The 23,304-nt window shown below is 36.0% G+C and overlaps 3 protein-coding genes and 1 pseudogene across 4 annotated transcripts in view; 3 read left to right on the forward strand and 1 right to left on the reverse strand.

Moving 5' to 3' along the window:
- The window catches only part of LOC142358640 (uncharacterized), a 478,284-nt gene that overhangs the window by 282,716 nt on the left and 172,264 nt on the right, over positions 1-23,304 (reverse strand). The window lies entirely within an intron of this gene.
- The window catches only part of LOC142358647 (electron transfer flavoprotein subunit alpha, mitochondrial-like), a 305,039-nt gene that overhangs the window by 51,848 nt on the left and 229,887 nt on the right, over positions 1-23,304 (forward strand). The window lies entirely within an intron of this gene.
- LOC142335262 (twisted gastrulation protein homolog 1-like) lies at positions 9,939-10,652 on the forward strand. Its single transcript, XM_075383684.1, has one exon. It carries the CDS (start codon positions 9,995-9,997, stop codon positions 10,595-10,597), a length of 603 nt encoding a protein of 200 aa, XP_075239799.1. The 5' UTR covers positions 9,939-9,994; the 3' UTR covers positions 10,598-10,652.
- On the forward strand, positions 12,390-13,932 carry LOC142358636 (four and a half LIM domains protein 2 pseudogene; annotated as a pseudogene).

The raw sequence follows: 23,304 nt of genomic DNA on the forward strand, positions 1-23,304 counted from the left end.
TGTTTGCTTCTTTAATCTTCTGGAAAAAGAGTGTTAGAAATATATTAAATTTATGGTAACCACCTCCCGAGATAAAGAGAACAGGTTTCAGTGGGGTTTCTTTTTTGTGTACTTTAGCTAATCCATACAACCTTGTCGATTGTGCTCCAGTTGACCTTAAGGCTTCGTAAACCTTACCTGGTATCTTTCCTTTTTTCCTCATATCCAGTGGTCCTTTGTATAATTTTTTTTCATTTTTCATTACGAGTTTATCACAACTGTTCTAAGTTTTCTGAACTGTTCGCAATCTAGTACTTTTTCCAGTTTTTCTGCGTACGTGCTATTTTTCATAACACAAAAACTTATACCACTATCAAAGGGAACAGCAATCAGGGCGTTGTCACCAAAATATTTTTGCACTTTTGATAATGTTCTATCTAAAGGTGTTCCTTTGATGTTTTTTGAGTACGATTTTGCTGCCGCTTCAATTTCGAACAGTGTTTCGCCTGGTTGTTTCATCTGCGTTAAAACAGTTCTAATTGTTCTCACGCAGATTCCCTGTCAAATTGTCTATGTCGCGCAAGAAATGCAACTCGTTAAACTTGTCCCTTATTAGATGCTTTGGACCAAAAGCGAGCAGGTCACTGAGGAATCCCGGCAAAATGATATTATTGTTGAATTGATCACTAAATTCCCCATTTCAACAGCTCTTTTCAAATGTTTATTGCGCCATACTTTTGACAGTAAACTATCGCCTTGATTCTAACCGAATGACGTTGTAAAAAAGCAAACAACTTCTCTACATCACACGGCCTATTGTCGTTTGTTCTTTTTTGAGGGCAATGGAGTTGTTCAAAGTGTCGTGCCAAATCAGAAAATCACTGCTGTCTTTCAAGTGAACCTTGTCCCAGCGTTTTTTATGCTCTTTTCAGCGCTTCTGGAATTTGGGTTGAACGAAAGACCTGGAATGGCCGTCACGGATGGGAGTAACAAATTACGATGTGTGCCGTTTTTAGGCTTTTGAAAAAGGTTGTCAATTTAATACTTTACTACAAACGTTTTCGAACTCTGAGCTGATCATCAGGTTATAAAGAATACAAAATGCTAAAATTAAAAGCGAGAAAATAAAATGCAAATCAATAAAATCACTAATTCAGGGAATTTTAAAACGATTTGTTACAAATATACATTATTTAAAAATATAAAGGGGGTTTGCTCTTAAGCCGCGTAGGACAATGCAGCGGATGAATAGTTGTCCCCCTCTAGGACACATCACTGCATTGTATGTAGTTTTAAAGTCAAGGCACTATAGTTCTTTTAGAGCTGCGTCATGAGAAATATAAACATAAACATCAATGCATCGTTTATAATTTTAAAGACAAGGAACTATGACTCTTTTAGAGCTGCGCCAAAAGAATTGATATTTCTGTACAAGCTAATTCGTTATGAAACTAGTGTCACCTCCCGCATTACTGCACTGCAAAAACCATCAACGTCAATTAGTCGCTTGGAACTCTGGCACCCTCTGAGGCATATGATACAGCTGCGCATAAAAGCAAAACTTTTTTTCGTGCTTATGTACGTTATTGCGTCGGAAAATCATTCGCCTTCTTTTTCAGCAATTTTTGTAGCTAGTTGTTTTGTAGTGCTCGTTGCAGACAGTCCTGTGCCCCCATGCAGGAAAACACGAGCGAAACGAAGTTACATTTCCCGACGTTAAGTATTCGTTGCTCATACTTCAGGAACTTCAACGACTCATGACACTTTTATGCTTCTACGGAGCTTTTCGGGCATGACTTGGCAAGTGGGTAAAAGATCTTTACGTCGAAGAAATAACGGCTGAACCTCGACCCCCATAAACCATTCGTTTTTATGTATAGTAGCTCGTTTTAATCAGTGCTAGTAGTTTTCTGTATAAAGGACGCGCATTGAAGTAATTGAAGAGTCAGCTCAACTTTGACATGATAGCAAAAGTCATGCATGATTTTAGCAAAGGTGTCTCGGATATCGTTGTGTCCCATGTGTGTAAAATTCTCTTCGCACAGTGAAGAGCATGTGTGATAGTCCATTTTTTTCACCACATGGACAATTAATGGGCGTATTTTTGGCCTCAAGGTTATATCCAATGCAAAGCTCGTCTCTAAATTCGGATTCGTTAGAGTAAAATCGTAACGTTTAAGCGGTAGAATTGTACGCCAGATCGAGGCTCCTTTTTCAGAAGCCAATTCTATTACGTGGCGTTGATCGGTCTGAAGGCTTTCCATAAGATCCTTCTTACGAGATCAAATAATATTCAGGCGTGCAGTTCGTTGGTCGTGCGATTCTCATCTTCAAAAGGAGCACATAAGGTCAGCGATGCACGGTACTCCGTTACAGATCCTAGAACGCGGCAGTCATCATTAATTTCAACCGCCCTTCCCTCAAACAACCTGAGAGCTTTGATCTTTGGCGGCTCTTTTACTATTAATTGACACTTCGGGGCGTTCATGCTCTAGCCAAAATAGCTACCCAACCTACGTTTGAGGCAATTGAAGGCTTTCTTTGCGTCTATTAGGAGAAGGGTCTCCTTTTAGGTGTTTTTATTGGGAGCGCAGAGAGTGAATTGCGTGTTCAATCCCGCATTTTTGGCCGATGCAAAGTTTTGTGTTGCCGCTCAAGAAGCGTAGGTCGTAGTCGATTTGCTTAATTATGCATTTGCCTATGATGCAATAAAGAACTTTGGTCGAGCACAAAGGTTTTTGTTCAAGGGGGTTAGTCTGCATGCTTTGTACAGTCGTACGTTTCGAGAGATTTTTCAGATACTTTTTCACTTGCCAGACGAATACCAATTTTGGCTACAGTTTCCGCTATGTTTTCTGAAATTTCTTTGAAACAAGAAATGTCCGTTTTCAATCATTTGCGTCTAAACCGGACGTTCCATGGCTGCCATGTTTTTTCAACTCTGCCCTTTTAACTTCCGAAGCGCCTAAATTTTTGAAGACTGCAGCGTGGATCGGGATTAACTCCAACGTGTTCTCGTCGACTATGGAATTAAGGGTGACTTGGGAAGGTGTCGGTTCTTTCTCTTTGAGCAACTCATATCTCATATTCAGTTTTTCTGTTAATTGTATCGTTTGGTGATTATATCCCGGATGGTAGTTCAAGAGTGAGACATTTGATAGCGTTCGAAATTTTTGCGGTCTCCATGATTTTGTTGAATTGTTTCAGTTCATCAACTATGACGATTTTAGGGGTCATACGGGTTTTATATTGCAGAATTCTAGCTTCCAGCAGAAGCTCGTCGAGGCAGCCTTGGCACCACAGTTGTAGGCGGTGGGCTAGCGTCTTGGTATCTGATCCATCATCGGTCGATTTCATGCAAGGGAGAGCCAGTTGCGTGAAGATGGCGGCAAACTTAAATGAAACCTCTTCATAGATGCCCCTCTCTGTAAACTGTTTCAGAATTTAACCAAAACACTCAACGAATTTTTGCCCTGTTTTGTATTTGTTCAGCAAAATGAAGTTTGCCCGCCAGTGGCAGATCTCTTTGTGGATTCTGTCGATCTTATCGGCGTTTCCTGGCATTGTATGCCAGAACGTTTTTTAAATATTTTCGTTCTTTTCCGCTACGTTTTGGAGTGCCGTTGCGACTATGGGTCCACCATTGGCATCATCAGCAACCAGGGCTTCTCGTGGCGTTAAAGGGGTGGTCTTGGTTTTGGGCATGGAGCTCATTGGGCAGGCTTGCAGTGGGGACGTTGCGATCTCCATGTGTTGATTTTGAAAAACATCGCGGACATTGAAACTCGGGACAGCGGTCAGCGGAGCGTTTAAGTCCACTGCACCTTACGTGAAGCCAACCGCAACCATTGCAGCAAACGCTCGCATTCATCAGAAGAGTTATATAGTAACAACATTCTATTTGATCATGAAAACGGTTGAGCGAAGTGTCACATCCATGGTCTTGGGACATTGTGGGAGGAGAACCTGAACATAGTAAGGAGCAAAAGTATAAATCAAGAAAAGGGTTCGAGCAAGTAATTGGTTGCCATAGTACGAGAAATGAAGACCATCTCTAGAGACAAAAAGTAAAGTCATAGACATCGTCAAAACTAAGGGTGACTACACATGGATAAAAGTTAAAAAGCACAAACTATAGAGCATTGTTTAGAGCAAATGACTTCTTATTGATATGACGTTGATTAACTGAAAGAATGGTTTTCGGCACAATTACAGTTGAGGGATTGAACTTCTTATATATTATATCTAAAATACACTGCCAATCATTAGCCAACTGTTGGGGAGTACTTCGATTATCATTAAACCCGGCAGTAATAACAACCCTTTTGAGTTTTTGTGAGGGGTGTTGCGAGATGAGTTAAACAGCTCTTTCAGTGCGGCACCGCTGTAGGAGTGAACACTAGACTGCACGGTTCTGGGATCCAAGTACCTTGTTCGTAACATCCCCAGAACAAGCCTCTCAGACCAACTTGGCATCCATCCGGGTTTGAACCGGCTCATTTGCTCTCATTTGAACTTTTTAATAAGTTGTATCTACAAAAGTTGTATCTACAGTGGTATCTACAAATAACCTCCATCCAAATCTCCAATTTACATTAGAAACAACAGATGTTAAAAACAGTTTGCCATTCCTGGACATGTCAATTAACGTACAACCGGAGGGGAAGATTTTGTGCACATGGTATCAAAAAACATCACATACTGGAACAATTTTGAACTATCGTAGCTGTGCATCCCCACAACATAAGAAAAGCATAATGCAGGGAACAATAGTAGTAGTAGTAGTAGTAGTAGTAGTAGTAGTAGTAGTAGTAGTAGTAGTAGTAGTAGTAGTAGTAGTAGTAGTAGTAGTAGTAGTAGTAGTAGTAGTAGTAGTAGTAGTAGTAGTAGTAGTAGTAGTAGTAGTAGTAGTAGTAGTAGTAGTAGTAGTAGTAGTAGTAGTAGTAGTAGTAGTAGTAGTAGTAGTAGTAGTAGTAGTAGTAGTAGTAGTAGTAGTAGTAGTAGTAGTAGTAGTAGTAGTAGTAGTAGTAGTAGTAGTAGTAGTAGTAGTAGTAGTAGTAGTAGTAGTAGTAGTAGTAGTAGTAGTAGTAGTAGTAGTAGTAGTAGTAGTAGTAGTAGTAGTAGTATTAGTAGTAGTAGTAGGGATTTGGCCCTTCGGTGTCGTCGGGCGCGGGGACTGTGTCCCGGTTCCTTGTCCATGGTTGCTGTTAAATTTTCCACGTATCGCTGACTAGTTCGTTGTAACTCGTTTCAAAATGATGCCACAGATAATTGAGTAGTCGACCTTTCAAACCCAATGCATTTCCGAATTGTAAACTGTGTGGAAGTCTATTCACAAGAGCACAAGTTCTAAAGAAGAAGCTTTGCTGACAAATTTCAAGGCGTGGTTTTGAATGTTCGAATTTCAGTTCGTTCTCACTCCTTAATGAACGTGTGGTGGTCCTCAAGCAGACAAATTGATCAATATTGAAGTTGAAATGACCCGTAAGAATTTTAGAAAGAAAAAGTAAATCCTGTAATTGTAGATATAAAGAAAGCGGTAAGATACGACTGCAATAAAGTAGTTCTCTATAATTGTTATTGCTCGTGCTGTTGATCCATTTCAAACTCTTTTTCTGAACACTTTCAAGTACTTTTGTGTTTGTTACATTAGCAAACCAACAAACACTTCCGTATAATAAAACGGGCAATACCATAGATTTGTACAAGTTTAATTTAATTGACGGAGTTAGGTGTGGTGAGCTTCTTTTTAACATGAAAAGAACTCCGAGCGCTTTGTTTGCGGACTTTTTTATGTGGATGTCCCACTTAAGATCACTTGTTACATAAACTCCTAAATCCTTCTGTACGTGTACTTTTTCGATCCAGGTTCCAGAAAATTTAAAGTGATGCATGGAATTAGACATTGAGATATGAGAGCATTTTTTGACGTTTAAGGGGAGTTTATATTGTTCACTCCATTTCATCACCCTAGTAAGATCGATCTGACAAACGAGACTGGACTTATTAACTGATATGAATTTAGCGTCGTCGGCACAAAGGAGAGGAATCACAGCTCTGCAGCTTTCTGGTAAATCGTTGACGTAGATTACAAAGAAGAGGGATGCCAGAAGAGATCCCTGCGGAACTCCACTTGTAACGTTAACACTTTCAGAAAAATGACCGTTGATTCTAACTCTTTGAGTCCTTCCGATTAGGTAAGATTGCAATAATTTGATAACTTTCCCGCGGACACCAAGATTCAATAGTTTTGTTAAAAGAATACCGTGATCGACATTATCAAACGCTTTCTCATAGTCGGTATAAATTATGTCAATATTTTCTTTTGAATCAATTGATTTATAGATAGCTTCTAGGTAAACCAAGAGTTGAACGACGCATGAGCGACCTTTTCGAAAACCGTATTGGGCTTGATGAAATATTGGTTCTAAATGCCGGTAAAGACATATAAACAAACAACGTTCAAAAATTTTAGATGCAATTGACAGAAGACAAACCTGCCTATAATTATCTACCTCAGCCTTACAACCTTTTTTGTAGGTGGGAACGACTACTGAGTTTTTCCAGCTACCTGGAAAAACACTCGTTTGTTTTATTTTGTAGAAAATCTGGTTTAGGGATTTACTGACTGCCCTGGAACATCTTTTGTATACAATTGCAGGAATTTCGTCCGGACCTTTTGCTCTGTGAACATCCAAATTTTCGCAGATCTTTTCAATCGTTTGTTGGGAAATATCAAAATCTGTAAATAAGGGTAGCAATGGGGGCGAATTGTTAGGGACCAAGCTGGAAGAAATTTTGAAAATTGAGGCAAAATATTTTGAGAAAAGAGAGCATTGACGAACAGGATCATTAGCAATTTCGTTCTTATAGGAGACAGAATTTGGAATCGCGGTCGCTTTGAGGTTTCTGTAGTATTTGAAAAGTTTTTCAGTTCATCGGGATGCCGCTAAATTTGATTCATACTCAGCTTTATCTTCTTCAATCAACGTTTCAGCAATGCCCTCTAGCATTGCTATTTTCTTCATATTGTTTGCATTGTTCCTTCTAGCTGTTTCAAGGCGTTTAATTGCGTTTGACGTAGGCGGTTTAATCTACGGTGATAATTGAGATCGATGCATTGTCCTTTTTGGAACGTTTTCAAATATTATTGGTCTAACCCAGTCGTACCACTGTTCAAACAGAACATTAATATTACTCCAACAAAATCCATGAAAAGGTAATTCAGTTATCTGTTTATTCATTTCATCAAATCTAGCTTTACAGAAGCTGTAAACTATCTTTGAATTTGTTTCTCTTAAATATGAGGAGCTTAGGTTTCTGACTCTAACTTTAAGGGCAATTGCATCATGATTCGATAACAAACTGATGTCGAGATTAATTTTCTTGCAGTATATAACTTCTGTTTTTGGGTTTACTAAGATGAGATCCAGAATACCTGATGCTGCAGTAGGGAAATCAATGATTTGCTGAAAGCTGTGAAAGCTAATTAGGTCAACAAACTTCTGTGTATCTGAGTTCTTAGCTGAGTAATCATGCCAATCAATTTCTGGCAGATTGAAATCACCATACAAAATTGTTGAATAGAAGGTCTTTGACAGTGTAAAGATTTCCTCAAATAGTAGATAGCGATCTTGAGTTGAAATAGCATACGGACTGGGACATGATGAAATCGGGGGGCATAAAAACACACAAGTAAAATATCCCGAGAATTAAAACAGAGAGAACATGCTATCACGCCTCCACAAATATTTGAATAAAGAGGAATTTGTCTAGAGACAAAAGTATTCTTGATAGCAATCAAAACAGCTCCGTGTTTTGATGTATTATTATCAGCTTTTCTTTCTGATCGAAAGATTGCGTAATTGGGAAGAAATAGCTCGTTATCGTGAAATGAGCAATGAAGCCAAGTCTCTGTAAGCATGAAGAAGTCTACGCTTTTCAGATTCACGTAGTTAGCAAGTCTGGTGCGTTTATCTCGATTGATTATGCTACGTACATTGAATACAAACGACTCGAGATATTCCTCGGATTCTTGTTTCACATTTAGTCACCATTGAGATACCTCAATTTCAGTCCCATCATAGTACAGTTTTTGGTTGAAAATTCGAAATTTGTTGCGCAGGTATCCTTCTTCGTTAATCAGTTTGTATCGTTTGATTAGACATTCCTTCTCTTTGATTTGCTCTTCCTTGCTCAGAGAATTGCTAACAAAGATCGTTGTTCCTTTGTCTTGATTATAGTACTTAATTTTGTGAGCGTTTGCAAGCAATTTTCTTACCGTCCAGGAATTGTTGAAAGTCACTAACAGCGATCTTGGTTTAGAACTTGATTTGGTAAACTTACCCAATCGTCTGATATTGGAAACTGTGTTTTCATTTTCTCCAAGAAAATCAATGATTCGCTGAGTCTCTTTAATTTCATGCTGCATAATGTCCGAATATTTTGAATTTGGTTGCGAAGAAAATTCTGGTATACCCGAAATTTTAATTTCCAAACTGGTATCTATCTTTGGGGAACTTTCAGTGTTGACATTAGGCAGTTTGAGTTGGGGAGGAATTATAGAGTGAGTTGACTTAGCTTTCAAGTCTGACAGTGTCGATTTGATTTCCTAATACACCGCTTGTTCCGAGCCACCAGCAATTGGGAAGCGTTCCATGAAGCATTGACAAAAAATGAAGAAATTTGGGAAGGTAAGCAATATCCTAGGCATTGGGTAGGGAATATTGTCAAGGATACAGTTAACCAGCTGAGAATGAAAGAACAAAGAAAAGGACATAAATATAACGCGTGTGTAGCCGTAAAACAACAGGAAAATACTGAGAAGCAACAATTTTTATTACAGTACAGAGGCAACATCTCTAATGAATTTGTAAAGAAGTTGAACAAAATCCATCCTGTACAGACGATTTTCACAACTCGGAAACTTAAGAGCTTTTTACCTAGCCTCAAGTCTAGCTTTGATAAGGATCTCATTCAAATCCCACGTGGTTTATGAACTCACTTGTAATGGATGCAAATTCATCTATGTAGGGCAGACAAAATTGAACAAAACCAAAGTAAGTTCAAAGCAAGATATGTATGTTTTTTAATTAAAAAACATGTCGATATGCATCTGCTACATCAAATCGAAAATGTATTTTAACTCAGATGTAAATATTTAGTAGATACGCTTGTAGATATGTAAAAATTCGTTTTAAATTTCCTTGAATGATTGATTTTAGTGATTTGCATTTTATTTTCTGGCTTTTCATTTTAGCATTTTGTATTGTTTATAACCTGACGTTGAACTAAGAGTTCGAAAACGTTCGTAAGAAAGTTTTAAATTGACAATCCTTTTTTAAACCGTATCTACAAAATTTTACATCTGAGTTAGGTTAAATTCTGATTATTGGTTTAATATGATAACTTTTTAATGGTGTCAGGACAATTTACCCAAATCCGTGGTACCCAATGCCATTATACCCAACCTGCCATTTTACCCATTGCCATCTTTAGTCTACAGTTAAATTACCGGAACGACGATTTAGCCGACTATTTAATCAAATGGCCCGTGGGACTTGATAAGAAACTATTTCAACCGAACATGAGATTATAAATGGCTATATAGTTAAATGGCCCTGGTTCTGGATATGAAAATATCACAACCGAACATGGGAATATATTGTCCATATAAGTATTTTAAAACATCCTTATTTCCGTTTGTGCTCCCCCCCCCCCCCCCAGCATAGTGGGCGCATATTTGCACATCCCAGACGCACGTGCAATATTTTCTCATAGTGATTTACTATTTAATGGCACGTGCTCTGTAACTGGGGTGCGAATAACGTACGGGGGGGGGGAGGGGAGGGGAGGTGGGCACAAACGGAATAAATACCATCCTTGTAATAGCGACTGCTAATTTGTAATTGGATAATTGAACGAAAAGATTGAAGAGCATTGGGTAAATTGTCATGTAACCCTATTTAATAGTAGTAGTAGTAGTAATGTTATATTTCAGATAAGACGGTGCTCAATGAAGATGATACGTTGTGTTCTGTTTTTTGTTTTGATATTGAGAACATCGGGTGAAACATGTGATATAGCTTTGTGTTTGGCTGTGGTATCTAAATGTTTGTTCTTGGGTGCTTGTGCATGCGAGCTTAAAAGTGTTGAGAGTGGGTGCTTATGCTGCAAGGAATGCAAGCTTTGTCTCGGAGACGAAATGTATTTGAAGTGTTGCGATTGTCTCGGACTTTGCAAGAATAACGAATTTGAAGCAGTAGAAAATACTGTGCATCTTTTGGATTCACCAATTCCATCTTTGTTTGATGCCTTAATTGCGAACGGTGACTCATTTCCATGGTTCTTTAGAGACATACCACAGTTTAAGACAAGCACTTATAAAACTGCAAACAACGAGCTATCATCTCGGGCTACCCACCACTGTCCTTCTATCTTCTTCGATAATTGTATGCCAATGTATAAGTGTTCTTCTTCTTGCGTCTCTCTGGGATCAAGTGTTATGAGATGGTTTCACAACGGTTGTTGCCATTGTGTTGGTGACATTAGTTGCAATGACTTAGGCTCTAATAATCCAAGATGTCATGAGTGCAGTGTTCCGACTAACTATTTTTAACTATTTTTCAATGTTATTGATTTTGTTTTGGATTGGAATTGAAATTTGATTTAGACGCACAGTTAGAATAGAGCATTGAGTTTCTGTTTAAGCTGCTGTCCCGGGTTTCAATTTTATCAAAGTTTTCAGCGTTCTGTCCAATTCCGTATCAGTCATTGCCCGATATCAATGGCTTGAAATTTAGTGTTTAAATCCGATAAAGTTGCAACGTTAGCGAACGTTCGAAAAGCTCCCGACATGCAAATGAAGAGCGAAGTGCTGATTTCTGCATGTTTAATTGCTTTCGAACGAAGTTCGTAGCAATTATTGTAAACGTGTTGGTCTTTTTTATGCAAATTTTTCGCTTGACTGTTTTTGCGCTTTTGTTCTAGAACATTCTTTGACTGCTTAAGTGACTTTTTCACGCTTTCGTTCTTCATTTTTGAGCGATCTCTATTGCTCTCACTCCGAAGTAAAGCTTGTTGCTAAAATGAAGTTGACTGCAGCATAGCTTCAAGAAAGGCCTGATAGCCGAGTGGGCAGTGCTTCTGGTGAGGGACCGGGGGAGGTCCATGGCTCGAATCCCAGCGTGGTCAACTTTTTTGCACCCATAAAGAAAAAATTATCTAAGCTACAGCACCGAAATTAAATTGCCTCGCCTGTCGTCCGAGAGCAATTCTTCCGACAATAGTAGGTTTATGTTTTAAATTTGAATTTCGACCTTTGAAACGTTTGATAGCGTTGCAACTTCTTGGGACCGACTATAAAGCGTTGAGCTCAGCGATATTTAACTACTGATGATATACATTAAGGAACCACAGAGTAACGTACAGCACAATTTGTGCGATTTAGGCGCTATTTTTGCTCAAAATGTTTGATTTGCACTGCGCTGTGAAAAAAGCGTGAAGCTTTAAACAAGATTTTATCGTTTTCTCCGCTTACTTAGAAAAGATGGTTAAGCTGCTCTGTCATTGGACAAGAGGTCATTTATTCGTTGGTGTGCAAAAAAAGTAGATAGACGAAAATCGCTCCTCAGATCTTCAAACAATTTAAAGGGTCTAAATTGTTTGCAACAATTTTTGAGAATTTTTTTATTTTTCTGCACTCTCGTTGCGATAATATTCAAAAGTGATGATAAACTAATAATCGTAAACAACAAAAAAATGTAAGATTTCAAGGCTCAATTTTTGACATTGACATCAGCAATGTACCGTAACCAAGTTAATTCAACGCGCGAAAATACTTTTTAGGTACAAGAAAATCCTTTTTCGGTACAAAAAAATCCTTTTCGGTACAAGAAAATCCTTTTTCGGTTGCAAGGTTGTCTGCCAAACTAATTTGATGCTCTTTTCAAGGTCGCAATAGGTCAAAAATGCAATTAGTATGACCTCTAGAGGCTGTTCGTTAATACACTCAAGTGATGGTAATCTGCTGTCGGTATTATTGATGATGTCGGAACCTACACGTAAGTTTTCCTGTACATTAGGGAATGGATCAAATAGAGAAACGTGTTTTCACCTATTGGTTTTGTTTTCCTGAGTATTTACGAGGAGTGCCTACAAGCTGTGTGACAGAGAAAGCGAAATTTGGAAAATTAAAAAACAATTGGAACGAAAATACACATATGTCGTTAGAGACTTGTTTTAATTCATGCTTGTGGCGCTTTTTAAAAATTCTTCTTTTGCACGCAGCTTTTTGGCAACACAGTGATTGCATTTTATTCGAATATCCACTTTACACGATAACCTTAAGCCCAAGGTTGGTCGATGGTTGCATAGTTTTGTGTATCAGATCTCTTTCATAAAACTGCTGAATTCTAGCTTTTTAATTTCCAATATTCCAGGATTAGAAATGGATAGTGAAGATAGTTTCAACTGCATAAAGTGCGAACATGATCTTAATGGACATCGTTATGTGAAACGGGATGAGGGTTGCTATTGTATCAATTGCTACAATCAGTTTCTCGCCAACACTTGCCTAAGCTGCGACCAAAAAATTCACCCAAAATACAAGAGCTTCTGTAGTGACGACAATTACTGGCATGAAACGTGCTTCAACTGCTCTTCCTGTCACACGTCTCTCATCAACGACAAGTTTGCTTTGAATGAAAGCAACATATTCTGCACTGAGTGCTTTGACCAACAATTTGCTTCGACATGTTTCAAATGTAATGATTTGATCCGCCTGGGAACAAAGAAACTCTCATGGCGTGAGCACGACTATCACTCTGACTGTATGAGCTGCTTTTCCTGTCAATCAACTTTGGATACTGAGCCATTCCACACTCGGTCAGATGGGGAGAACTATTGCGTCAACTGTTTCAAGGATCGCTTTGCGCATAAATGTGCTAAATGCAAAGATGCGATTGTTGATGATGGAGTATTGCATGAAGACGAACCATTCCACGCCAGATGTTTCATATGTATCGAATGTGAGCAATCCTTGAAAGATAAACAGTTCACGACGCTAGAATCTGTTGGAGAAATATGTTCTGATTGCTATGCGAGTTTGCATGCTGATAAATGCGCAGGTTGTGGTAAAGCGATCACAAGTCTAAATGGCGATAATCATGTCGAGTTTGAAGGCAAAAAGTGGCACGAGGCTTGTATGGTTTGCAAGTTCTGTTCACAGTCCGTAGTGGACAAATACTTCTTAGCAGAGGGCAAAGAGAACGACTGCATCGACATCATGTGTCTGGACTGTGGATTGAAGCAGAAAGGCTTAGATCCAGAGAAGTACCGACAAGGATTTTACGATGAGCAGGATGCCTCAGACGAAGACGAGGAGGGATGGAGTAAACCTGATCCCAAGTTAGCCGATGATTTCAAACTGGATCTGCTTGAAGTACACAATCAGTACAGGGCTAAACATGGTGTGCCGGAGCTAAAGTGGTCAAACTCATGCGCTGTGCATGCACAAGAGTGGGCTGAAAAATTGTCCCGTGACAACGAATTCAAGCATAGTGACAACCCAAGGTACGGAGAGAATATTGCCAAGGCCATGAAACTGAACCCCACGGCGGACGAAATAGTGTGGCACTGGTATCGTGAGGTGGAAGACTACGATTTCTCACGAATGGAGTTCCAGCCGGGAACTGGACATTGGTCGCAAGTAATCTGGAAGAGTACTAGATATGCTGGGTTTGGCTACGCGAAGAATAATGATATCACAATTATTGTAGCAAACTACAAATGCCCAGGGAACATGTTAGGACAGTTTGAACGAAACATCACACAGCCCCTGACTGACAAGGAAAACTGAACCAATCAATCAGAATAACCTCAAATTGTACAGAACTCAAATTCCATTTAGTGTACATGTGTAAAGATATATTTTATTATAAGATCTTATGCAGAGTTTTTTTTTGCGCAACCCTCATACGTAGACCAATTGCCCTTGGTCACGCATTATGACCACTAAGGTGTTGTGAAGGTTTTTTTTCAAATAAACGGAACTGCACTGCCATTTGTTTCCATCTCTTGAGTCAATTCATCATGGCTTTATACTGAAGGTGTGCAAAGCGACCTGCTACGCTATAAATTTATTTGCAAGTAGGGACCAAATCTGATTCAGCAGAATCCCGTGGCAGAGGCTAATGAGCAAATGTTTTGTGTAACTATGGCCTTTGATGATAGAAAAACTTCAAAATAAGGCACCATATTGATTGATTTAATTGCAGTAGCTTCTAAACAAGAGTATAAGCTATCTTGGAGCATGATTAAAAACAAATTGAAAAATGAACAGTTGACCGGTCGAGAAACGATGGACGGAGCCTTTATTGCTGGCGAGGTTTCTCGTTGAAATATTTCCGAAGATGTAAAGTAAGATGAAATATAAGATATAGGTGCAAAATTAGAGCCATTGAGTTGAAACTATGTAGCAAAAATCTGTTGAACAGTAACCTGAAATAGCATATGACGGTCGCGATTAAGAGCATCTTCGTGTTCAAGAAAAAAACTGTGGAAAATTACTAACCCTTTGAGACTTCAAAATGCATTAAAAAGCACTTTGAAAGCGTTTGCTGAAAAATTGGAACTGGAAACAGAAAAAGTAACGGCACAATAAATAAAATTTTTGGTACCTTAAATGTGAAAATATTTTACTTTGAAACGACTATAGTACTATTTCTCTTCTTTATTTTGGTGTCACTGAGCTAAATTCGGAACTCTATTTGATTTCGAAAATGAACAAAAAATAGCAGACGATCCAAAACAGACGTAATAATCAGAAAACACTTAGAGGTAGAAAAATGGGCACACTATTTGAATCAAAACTTAACTTCGAGAACTTTAAATTTATCCAAAACATTTTGCTTAGAACAAATAGTAACCCAAAGAGATGAGAAAAAGTCACCAGTACATATTTGCAGAATTTTTTTGCACAACTCGCATAATCTAAACACGAGCACAATAGAAAAATACAATCTTATGCACTGAAGTCGTTTGTTCACATTACGTGACCAATTAAGTTGTTGATAGCCATTTTAATAGCAAATCTGCAAAAGAAAAAAAAAACAAAATATTGTAGAACATGGTGAGGAAATTTCCGCAAAGTTTAATTGAAATGCAGATTTTCAGAAATTGAACCAACATACAGCAACACAATAAAAATGCATTACGTGCATTTTTGGAACGAGTCATTTATTTATATAGTGTTGTATAGTATTTGTTTGTATAGTATATTTGTTGTATAGTAGTGTTTTTAAACAATCTAAAGCGGTATTATAACGAACCATGATTTAGAGACTTTTTTCTTGACTATTTTGTTGGTTTCTCTCAAAGAGACTACATTAACTACAAAATGCTTCAAATGAGTTGAAGAATTTCAATTAATTCTTTCAATCGTATTCAATGATGCATTTTCCAGTACAATCATTTATGTATGTGAGCTGTTTTGGGTTGTTTCAATTTTTTGCTGACTGTAGCTCTGTAAGAACTCGTGGGGATGGAATAGCCGATTATAATATTCAAATTTACGAAATAAAAACAGTAAATATTAAACTTTTCGACTGGCAAATTTTTTGCTCCACGGTATTCTATACCATTGCAATGTATCGGGCAGATAAGCAATTTTATTTTAGTTAACTTTTTTGAACAGAAAGGAAATAAGCTCTAACCAGTATCATAAAGTAAACAAAAATTTTCATAGGACATTCAATTGCGTATCAAAGGAAAATAATTTTTACTTTAAAAACGCAGAAAACGAATTTTTTGAAGAAATTGTCTGTCACCTAACGATCATCTTAATGCCACTTTTTGGCTCTGCTATACTTTGATCCCGACTCCTGTAGACTGATTTTTTTCTGAGATATTCTGAATCAGGGACTGCATTTGATCTGATTCAAACTCTTATATGCTTTGTTACTGAATGAAGTTGTGAAAAAGTCTGGGCCTTGATCTTATCTAAGCAATAATGAGAAGATTTGGGGGCATACAAAATTGTCCAGGTTGGTAATGGGCGAATGAACAGGAAGTTTTTGGTTACAACGTTTTGAATGTTTTTTCAAAACCTAACAAAAATAGAAATTAGAATTTGGTTAACGTCTGTTTTGTTTTCATTACGCAGCAGTGATTACGGTAAGCTCTGAGTTTTTTGAAGTTTCGGCTTTTATTGTTGTTTGCTTGTTTTCAATTTCAAAAAGCTATGACAAATTGATTCAATTTTAGACGAAAAGTCAAACTGAAGGCCAACAGACACTAATTGGAGGCGGAGTAAATAAAAAGTATATCTGTCGAATCAACACTGACGTCTCATCGGTTTCGATATTGAATTGTATTATAGTAAAAATTGATTTATTTTACCCACGTCTATTAAGTGTGACACCTCATTCGGGCGCTTCGTGTTTTTCTATCAATTAGCAAGAAGGTTCGGTACTGTGCGTTTGCACATAGTTTTTTTACTCCGCTCATTCACACATTTGGCTTAATTGTCTACCAAATTGTCTTCTAAAAGATTCAAATATTGTTGAAAATTATTTGATGAAAAATAATTGATTTGAATAAGAATCTGCTTCCAAATCAAACTTACTCAAGTAAATATTGAAACATTAGAGGACCGAAGAGACCTGCCATTATTAACATTACAAGACAAGACGATCAACAAAAATACATAACGAACTTAATTGGCATCCAAAATTCATTGTCTGCTTTTTTGAAAAAAAATTAATAGTGAAAATAGCGTTTAATAAAACCTACACTAAAATAATTTAACTCGGTAACAAGAATTTCAAATAGAATTCAATTAGATATCAACTGAAATCGTTATTTGGTTTATGTTCATTAATAACTGCATGCGAAGACATTGAGATCTGTCATTTTCCAGAATAAGTTGAACTCGTACAAAAAACTAACGACAAAAAAGCAAAATTTAAATTAAATTTTGCGAGCAGTCGTTTTGGTGTCGAAGCCGTTAAAACTATCAATTTCGTTTTAAAAAATAAGATCACTTGCACCCTTTTTGAACACCATTAATCTGAGAATTCAAATGAGATCAGGTAACAAGCAGAAAAAAACAACCAAAGAAGGCAGAGATAATAGTTACATTTCTGTTTTCAAAGTTAATCTTTTCGAAGCCATTCCTTTCATTTTGTCTCACAAAAAGCATTGAGATCATGTCTTTATTCAGAATGTAATAAGTCTAGAAAAAGAACGTTAAATACAAGCGAAATTCAGAAATGTAACTAAATTGTTATCGAAAATTCGTAAATCGTTACCTAAAATTTGTAAATTGTTTCATTTTGTCTCACAAAAAGCATTGAGATCATGTCTTCATTCATAATGTGATAAGTCTAGAAAAAGAACAATAAATACAAGCGAAATTCAGAAATAAAACTAAATTGTTATCAAAAAACAGGCGTCGAAGCCGTTAAAAATTTATGCGACAAATAATTATTGAGACTAGGTAAGAAGTCGACAACAAAAGAACAGCAATATGCAAAACATTTTATTCGAATGACATGAAAAAATTCAGATTTCAACTGAAATTAGTAAATGGGTTCCCTTGCTCATGCATAGGCAGCCAATAAGAACATCCAGAATTTTTTCTTTCGGCATCAAAATGAACCACCAATACAAAAAAACATAAATATTTCCCTGAAATTCCGCTAGAAATCAGTGTTGAAGCCGTCAAAATCATAATTCATTCACTTAAAAAATGTTTCTTTTGTGATGTTTTGCTATGTACTTTTTGAAGGCAATTAATTTGATATGTGAACGGCCAATAATATGAAAAAACAAGAAAAACAAGCGCAGATTGGAAAATTTCCAAAAATCAAAAAATTTATTGAAAACTAGTTCCAAAGCCGAAATATTCAATACTTTCGAAAAAACCGCAAAAATTATTAAGATTTAGTACATTACAAAGACGATGCGGCCTGTATTAGTTGACTTTAAGCAACAAGTTGAACAAAAAAGCGAGGTAATTGGCAAATCTCAAAGATCCATTGTTTAGATTTACAACAATTATTTGTAAAAGTCAAAACGTCCATAAGTTTTTGACTAAAGAACTAGATAGGTTTCCTTGAATTCTTTAAGAAACCAATTGAACTTATCATTGTTAGGCCTTGATTTGATGTGTTCTCTTCTATTTTTAACATTAAAAAATGCATAATTACTTTAAAAGAGAGAGCAACTGATTGCAAGCTGAATTATCTTTTGATGCATGGTGGATAAATTATCGTGTTAAATAAGCAAAAAAAATCGACAAAAATTTAGTTCGAGAATCATCAAATGACGCGCTAATAAAGTAGCCCTCTTTGGAGTTAAATAAGATTGTCTCAGCAGTTTGTAGGTTAGTTAATTCGTCAAATTCAAACAAAGTAGACTAAAGACGCTTAATTTGTGCCATTTCTGTTGACAAAAGGCTGAAATTGGGAAAATAACTTAGCAACAATTTTAGCCAAAAGCTGTTCAAAAACACTCCTCTATCGTTAGAAGTAAAACCAAAAACACTTCTCTTAGAATGTTTCACATGCTGTTCAGCAAAATTGGCAAAAAAAATTGTAATAATACGGAAAATGTTAACAAAAACAACAAAAATCAGTCACATGTTTACAAAATTTTAAGAAAACGATATGAAGATAAAAAAAGAAAACGATGTGGAAAAAAACGATATTCAGAAAATTATTTGATTAAATTTTCTGCGCTGAATGGGCTTTCTAATGATGCCACTCTACAATGAATGCACTGATCGGCCGAAATTGACAGAACAACAAAAAAAACCAAAAAAAAACCGTTTGAGCATATAGTTCCCCTCCCTACTCAGCTAGGGATCTTTCTCATCTTCAGTATACCTGTTACCAGGTTAGGTAAATTAAATATACTCATATGTTTTTGGTGTGCTCTCTAAGGATGCGGTCAATGCTCATGCAGTCAAAAGATAGACCAACAAGGAGGCTCGTTAATTTGCGTTCGCACTCAATATTTCCACCCTGCTCATCCGCATTTTTTACTTAGTTCTCCACCAAATAAGGAAGCATAAGAAAACCTACGATACACACTAAAACACACAAACTGCTCAAAAAAAATTGGTGAACAAAAATTTGTTTTAAAAGCAAACCAAATAAGCAAACGCAAATGAAATAAAGTCACCTTGTACTGACAGATTAGGGACCAAATCTGATTCAGCAGAATCCCGTGGCAGAGGCTAATGAGCAAAAGTTTTGTGCAACTATGGCCTTTGATGATAGGAAAAACTTCAAAATAAGGCACCATATTGATTGATTTAATTGCAGTAGCGTCTTTACAAGAGTATAAACTATCTTGAAGCATGATTAAAAACAAATTGAAAAATGAACAGTTGACCGGTCGAGAAACGATGGACGGAGCCTTTATTGCTGGCGAGGTTTCTCGTTGAAATATTTCCGAAGATGTAAAGTAAGATGAAATATAAGATATAGGTGCAAAATTAGAGCCATTGAGTTGAAACTATGTAGCAAAAATCTGTTGAACAGTAACCTGAAATAGCATATGACGGTCGCGATTAAGAGCATCTTCGTGTTCAAGAAAAAAACTGTGGAAAATTACTAACCCTTTGAGACTTCAAAATGCATTAAAAAGCACTTTGAAAGCGTTTGCTGAAAAATTGGAACTGGAAACAGAAAAAGTAACGGCACAATAAATAAAATTTTTGGTACCTTAAATGTGAAAATATTTTACTTTGAAACGACTATAGTACTATTTCTCTTCTTTATTTTGGTGTCACTGAGCTGAATTCGGAACTCTATTTGATTTCGAAAATGAACAAAAAATAGCAGACGATCCAAAACAGACGTAATAATCAGAAAACACTTAGAGGTAGAAAAATGGGCACACTATTTGAATCAAAACTTAACTTCGAGAACTTCAAATTTATCCAAAACATTTTGCTTAGAACAAATAGTAACCCAAAGAGATGAGAAAAAGTCACCAGTACATATTTGCAGAATTTTTTTGCACAACTCGCATAATCTAAACACGAGCACAATAGAAAAATACAATCTTATGCACTGAAGTCGTTTGTTCACATTACGTGACCAATTAAGTTGTTGACAAGCCATTTTAATAGCAAATCTGCAAAAGAAAAAAAAACAAAATATTGTAGAACATGGTGAGGAAATTTCCGCAAAGTTTAATTGAAATGCAGATTTTCAGAAATTGAACCAACATACAGCAACACAATAAAAATGCATTACGTGCATTTTTGGAACGAGTCATTTATTTATATAATGTTGTATAGTATTTGTTTGTATAGTATATTTGTTGTATAGTAGTGTTTTTAAACAATCTAAAGCGGTATTATAACGAACCATGATTTAGAGACTTTTTTCTTGACTATTTTGTTGGTTTCTCTCAAAGAGACTACATTAACTACAAAATGCTTCAAATGAGTTGAAGAATTTCAATTAATTTTTTCAATCGTATTCAATGATGCATTTTCCAGTACAATCATTTATGTATGTGAGCTGTTTTGGGTTGTTTCAATTTTTTGCTGACTGTAGCTCTGTAAGAACTCGTGGGGATGGAATAGCCGATTATAATATTCAAATTTACGAAATAAAAACAGTAAATATTAAACTTTTCGACTGGCAAATTTTTTGCTCCACGGTTTTCTATACCATTGCAATGTATCGGGCAGATAAGCAATTTTATTTTAGTTAACTTTTTTGAACAGAAAGGAAATAAGCTCTAACCAGTATCATAAAGTAAACTAAAATTTTCATAGGACATTCAATTGCGTATCAAAGGAAAATAATTTTTACTTTAAAAACGCAGAAAACGAATTTTTTGAAGAAATTGTCTGTCACCTAACGATCATCTTAATGCCACTTTATGGCTCTGCTATACTTTGATCCCGACTCCTGTAGACTGATTTTTTTCTGAGATATTCTGAATCAGGGACTGCATTTGATCTGATTCAAACTCTTATATGCTTTGTTACTGAATGAAGTTGTGAAAAAGTCTGGGCCTTGATCTTATCTAAGCAATAATGAGAAGATTTGGGGGCATAAAAATTGTCAAGGTTGGTAATGGGTGAATGAACAGGAAGTTTTTGGTTACAACGTTTTGAATGTTTTTTCAAAACCTAACAAAAATAGAAATTAGAATTTGGTTAACGTCTGTTTTGTTTTCATTACGCAGCAGTGATTACGGTAAGCTCTGAGTTTTTTGAAGTTTCGGCTTTTATTGTTGTTTGCTTGTTTTCAATTTCAAAAAGCTATGACAAATTGATTCAATTTTAGACGAAAAGTCAAACTGAAGGCCAACAGACACTAATTGGAGGCGGAGTAAATAAAAAGTATATCTGTCGAATCAACACTGACGTCTCATCGGTTTCGATATTGAATTGTATTATAGTAAAAATTGATTTATTTTACCCACGTCTATTAAGTGTGACACCTCATTCGGGCGCTTCGTGTTTTTCTATCAATTAGCAAGAAGGTTCGGTACTGTGCGTTTGCACATAGTTTTTTTACTCCGCTCATTCACACATTTGGCTTAATTGTCTACCAAATTGTCTTCTAAAAGATTCAAATATTGTTGAAAATTATTTGATGAAAAATAATTGATTTGAATAAGAATCTGCTTCCAAATCAAACTTACTCAAGTAAATATTGAAACATTAGAGGACCGAAGAGACCTGCCATTATTAACATTACAAGACAAGACGATCAACAAAAATACATAACGAACTTAATTGGCATCCAAAATTCATTGTCTGCTTTTTTGAAAAAAAAAATTAATAGTGAAAATAGCGTTTAATAAAACCTACACTAAAATAATTTAACTCGGTAACAAGAATTTCAAATAGAATTCAATTAGATATCAACTGAAATCGTTATTTGGTTTATGTTCATTAATAACTGCATGCGAAGACATTGAGATCTGTCATTTTCCAGAATAAGTTGAACTCGTACAAAAAACTAACGACAAAAAAGCAAAATTTAAATTAAATTTTGCGAGCAGTCGTTTTGGTGTCGAAGCCGTTAAAACTATCAATTTCGTTTTAAAAAATAAGATCACTTGCACCCTTTTTGAACACCATTAATCTGATAATTCAAATGAGATCAGGTAACAAGCAGAAAAAAACAACCAAAGAAGGCAGAGATAATAGTTACATTTCTGTTTTCAAAGTTAATCTTTTCGAAGCCATTCCTTTCATTTTGTCTCACAAAAAGCATTGAGATCATGTCTTTATTCAGAATGTAATAAGTCTAGAAAAAGAACGTTAAATACAAGCGAAATTCAGAAACGTAACTAAATTGTTATCGAAAATTCGTAAATCGTTACCTAAAATTTGTAAATTGTTTCATTTTGTCTCACAAAAAGCATTGAGATCATGTCTTCAGTCATAATGTGATAAGTCTAGAAAAAGAACGATAAATACAAGCGAAATTCAAAAATAAAACTAAATTGTTATCGAAAAACAGGCGTCGAAGCCGTTAAAAATATATGCGACAAATAATTATTGAGACTAGGTAAGAAGTCGACAACAAAAGAACAGCAATATGCAAAACATTTTATTCGAATGACATGAAAAAATTCAGATTTCAACTGAAATTAGTAAATGGGTTCCCTTGCTCATGCATAGGCAGCCAATAAGAACATCCAGAATTTTTTCTTTCGGCATCAAAAAGAACCAATACAAAAAAACATAAATATTTCCCTGAAATTCCGCTAGAAATCAGTGTTGAAGCCGTCAAAATCATAATTCATTCACTTAAAAAATGTTTCTTTTGTGATGTTTTGCTATGTACTTTTTGAAGGCAATTAATTTGATATGTGAACGGCCAATAATATGAAAAAACAAGAAAAACAAGCGCAGATTGGAAAATTTCCAAAAATCAAAAAATTTATTGAAAACTAGTTCCAAAGCCGAAATATTCAATACTTTCGAAAAAACCGCAAAAATTATTAAGATTTAGTACATTACAAAGACGATGCGGCCTGTATTAGTTGACTTTAAGCAACAAGTTGAACAAAAAAGCGAGGTAATTGGCAAATCTCAAAGATCCATTGTTTAGATTTACAACAATTATTTGTAAAAGTCAAAACGTCCATAAGTTTTTGACTAAAGAACTAGATAGGTTTCCTTAAATTCTTTAGGAAACCAATTGAACTTATCATTGTTAGGCCTTGATTTGATGTGTTCTCTTCTATTATTAACATTAAAAAATGCATAATTACTTTAAAAGAGAGAGCAACTGATTGCAAGCTGAATTATCTTTTGATGCATGGTGGATAAATTATCGA

This window comes from Convolutriloba macropyga, chromosome 2 (genome assembly GCF_964194025.1).
Source record: "Convolutriloba macropyga chromosome 2, txConMacr16.3, whole genome shotgun sequence".
Lineage (NCBI taxonomy): Eukaryota > Metazoa > Xenacoelomorpha > Acoela > Convolutidae > Convolutriloba > Convolutriloba macropyga.

Excerpts from the sequence above, each read along its gene's own strand:
- LOC142335262 (XM_075383684.1), top strand. The coding sequence starts at position 9,995 with ATGAAGATGATACGTTGTGTTCTGTTTTTTGTTTTGATATTGAGAACA.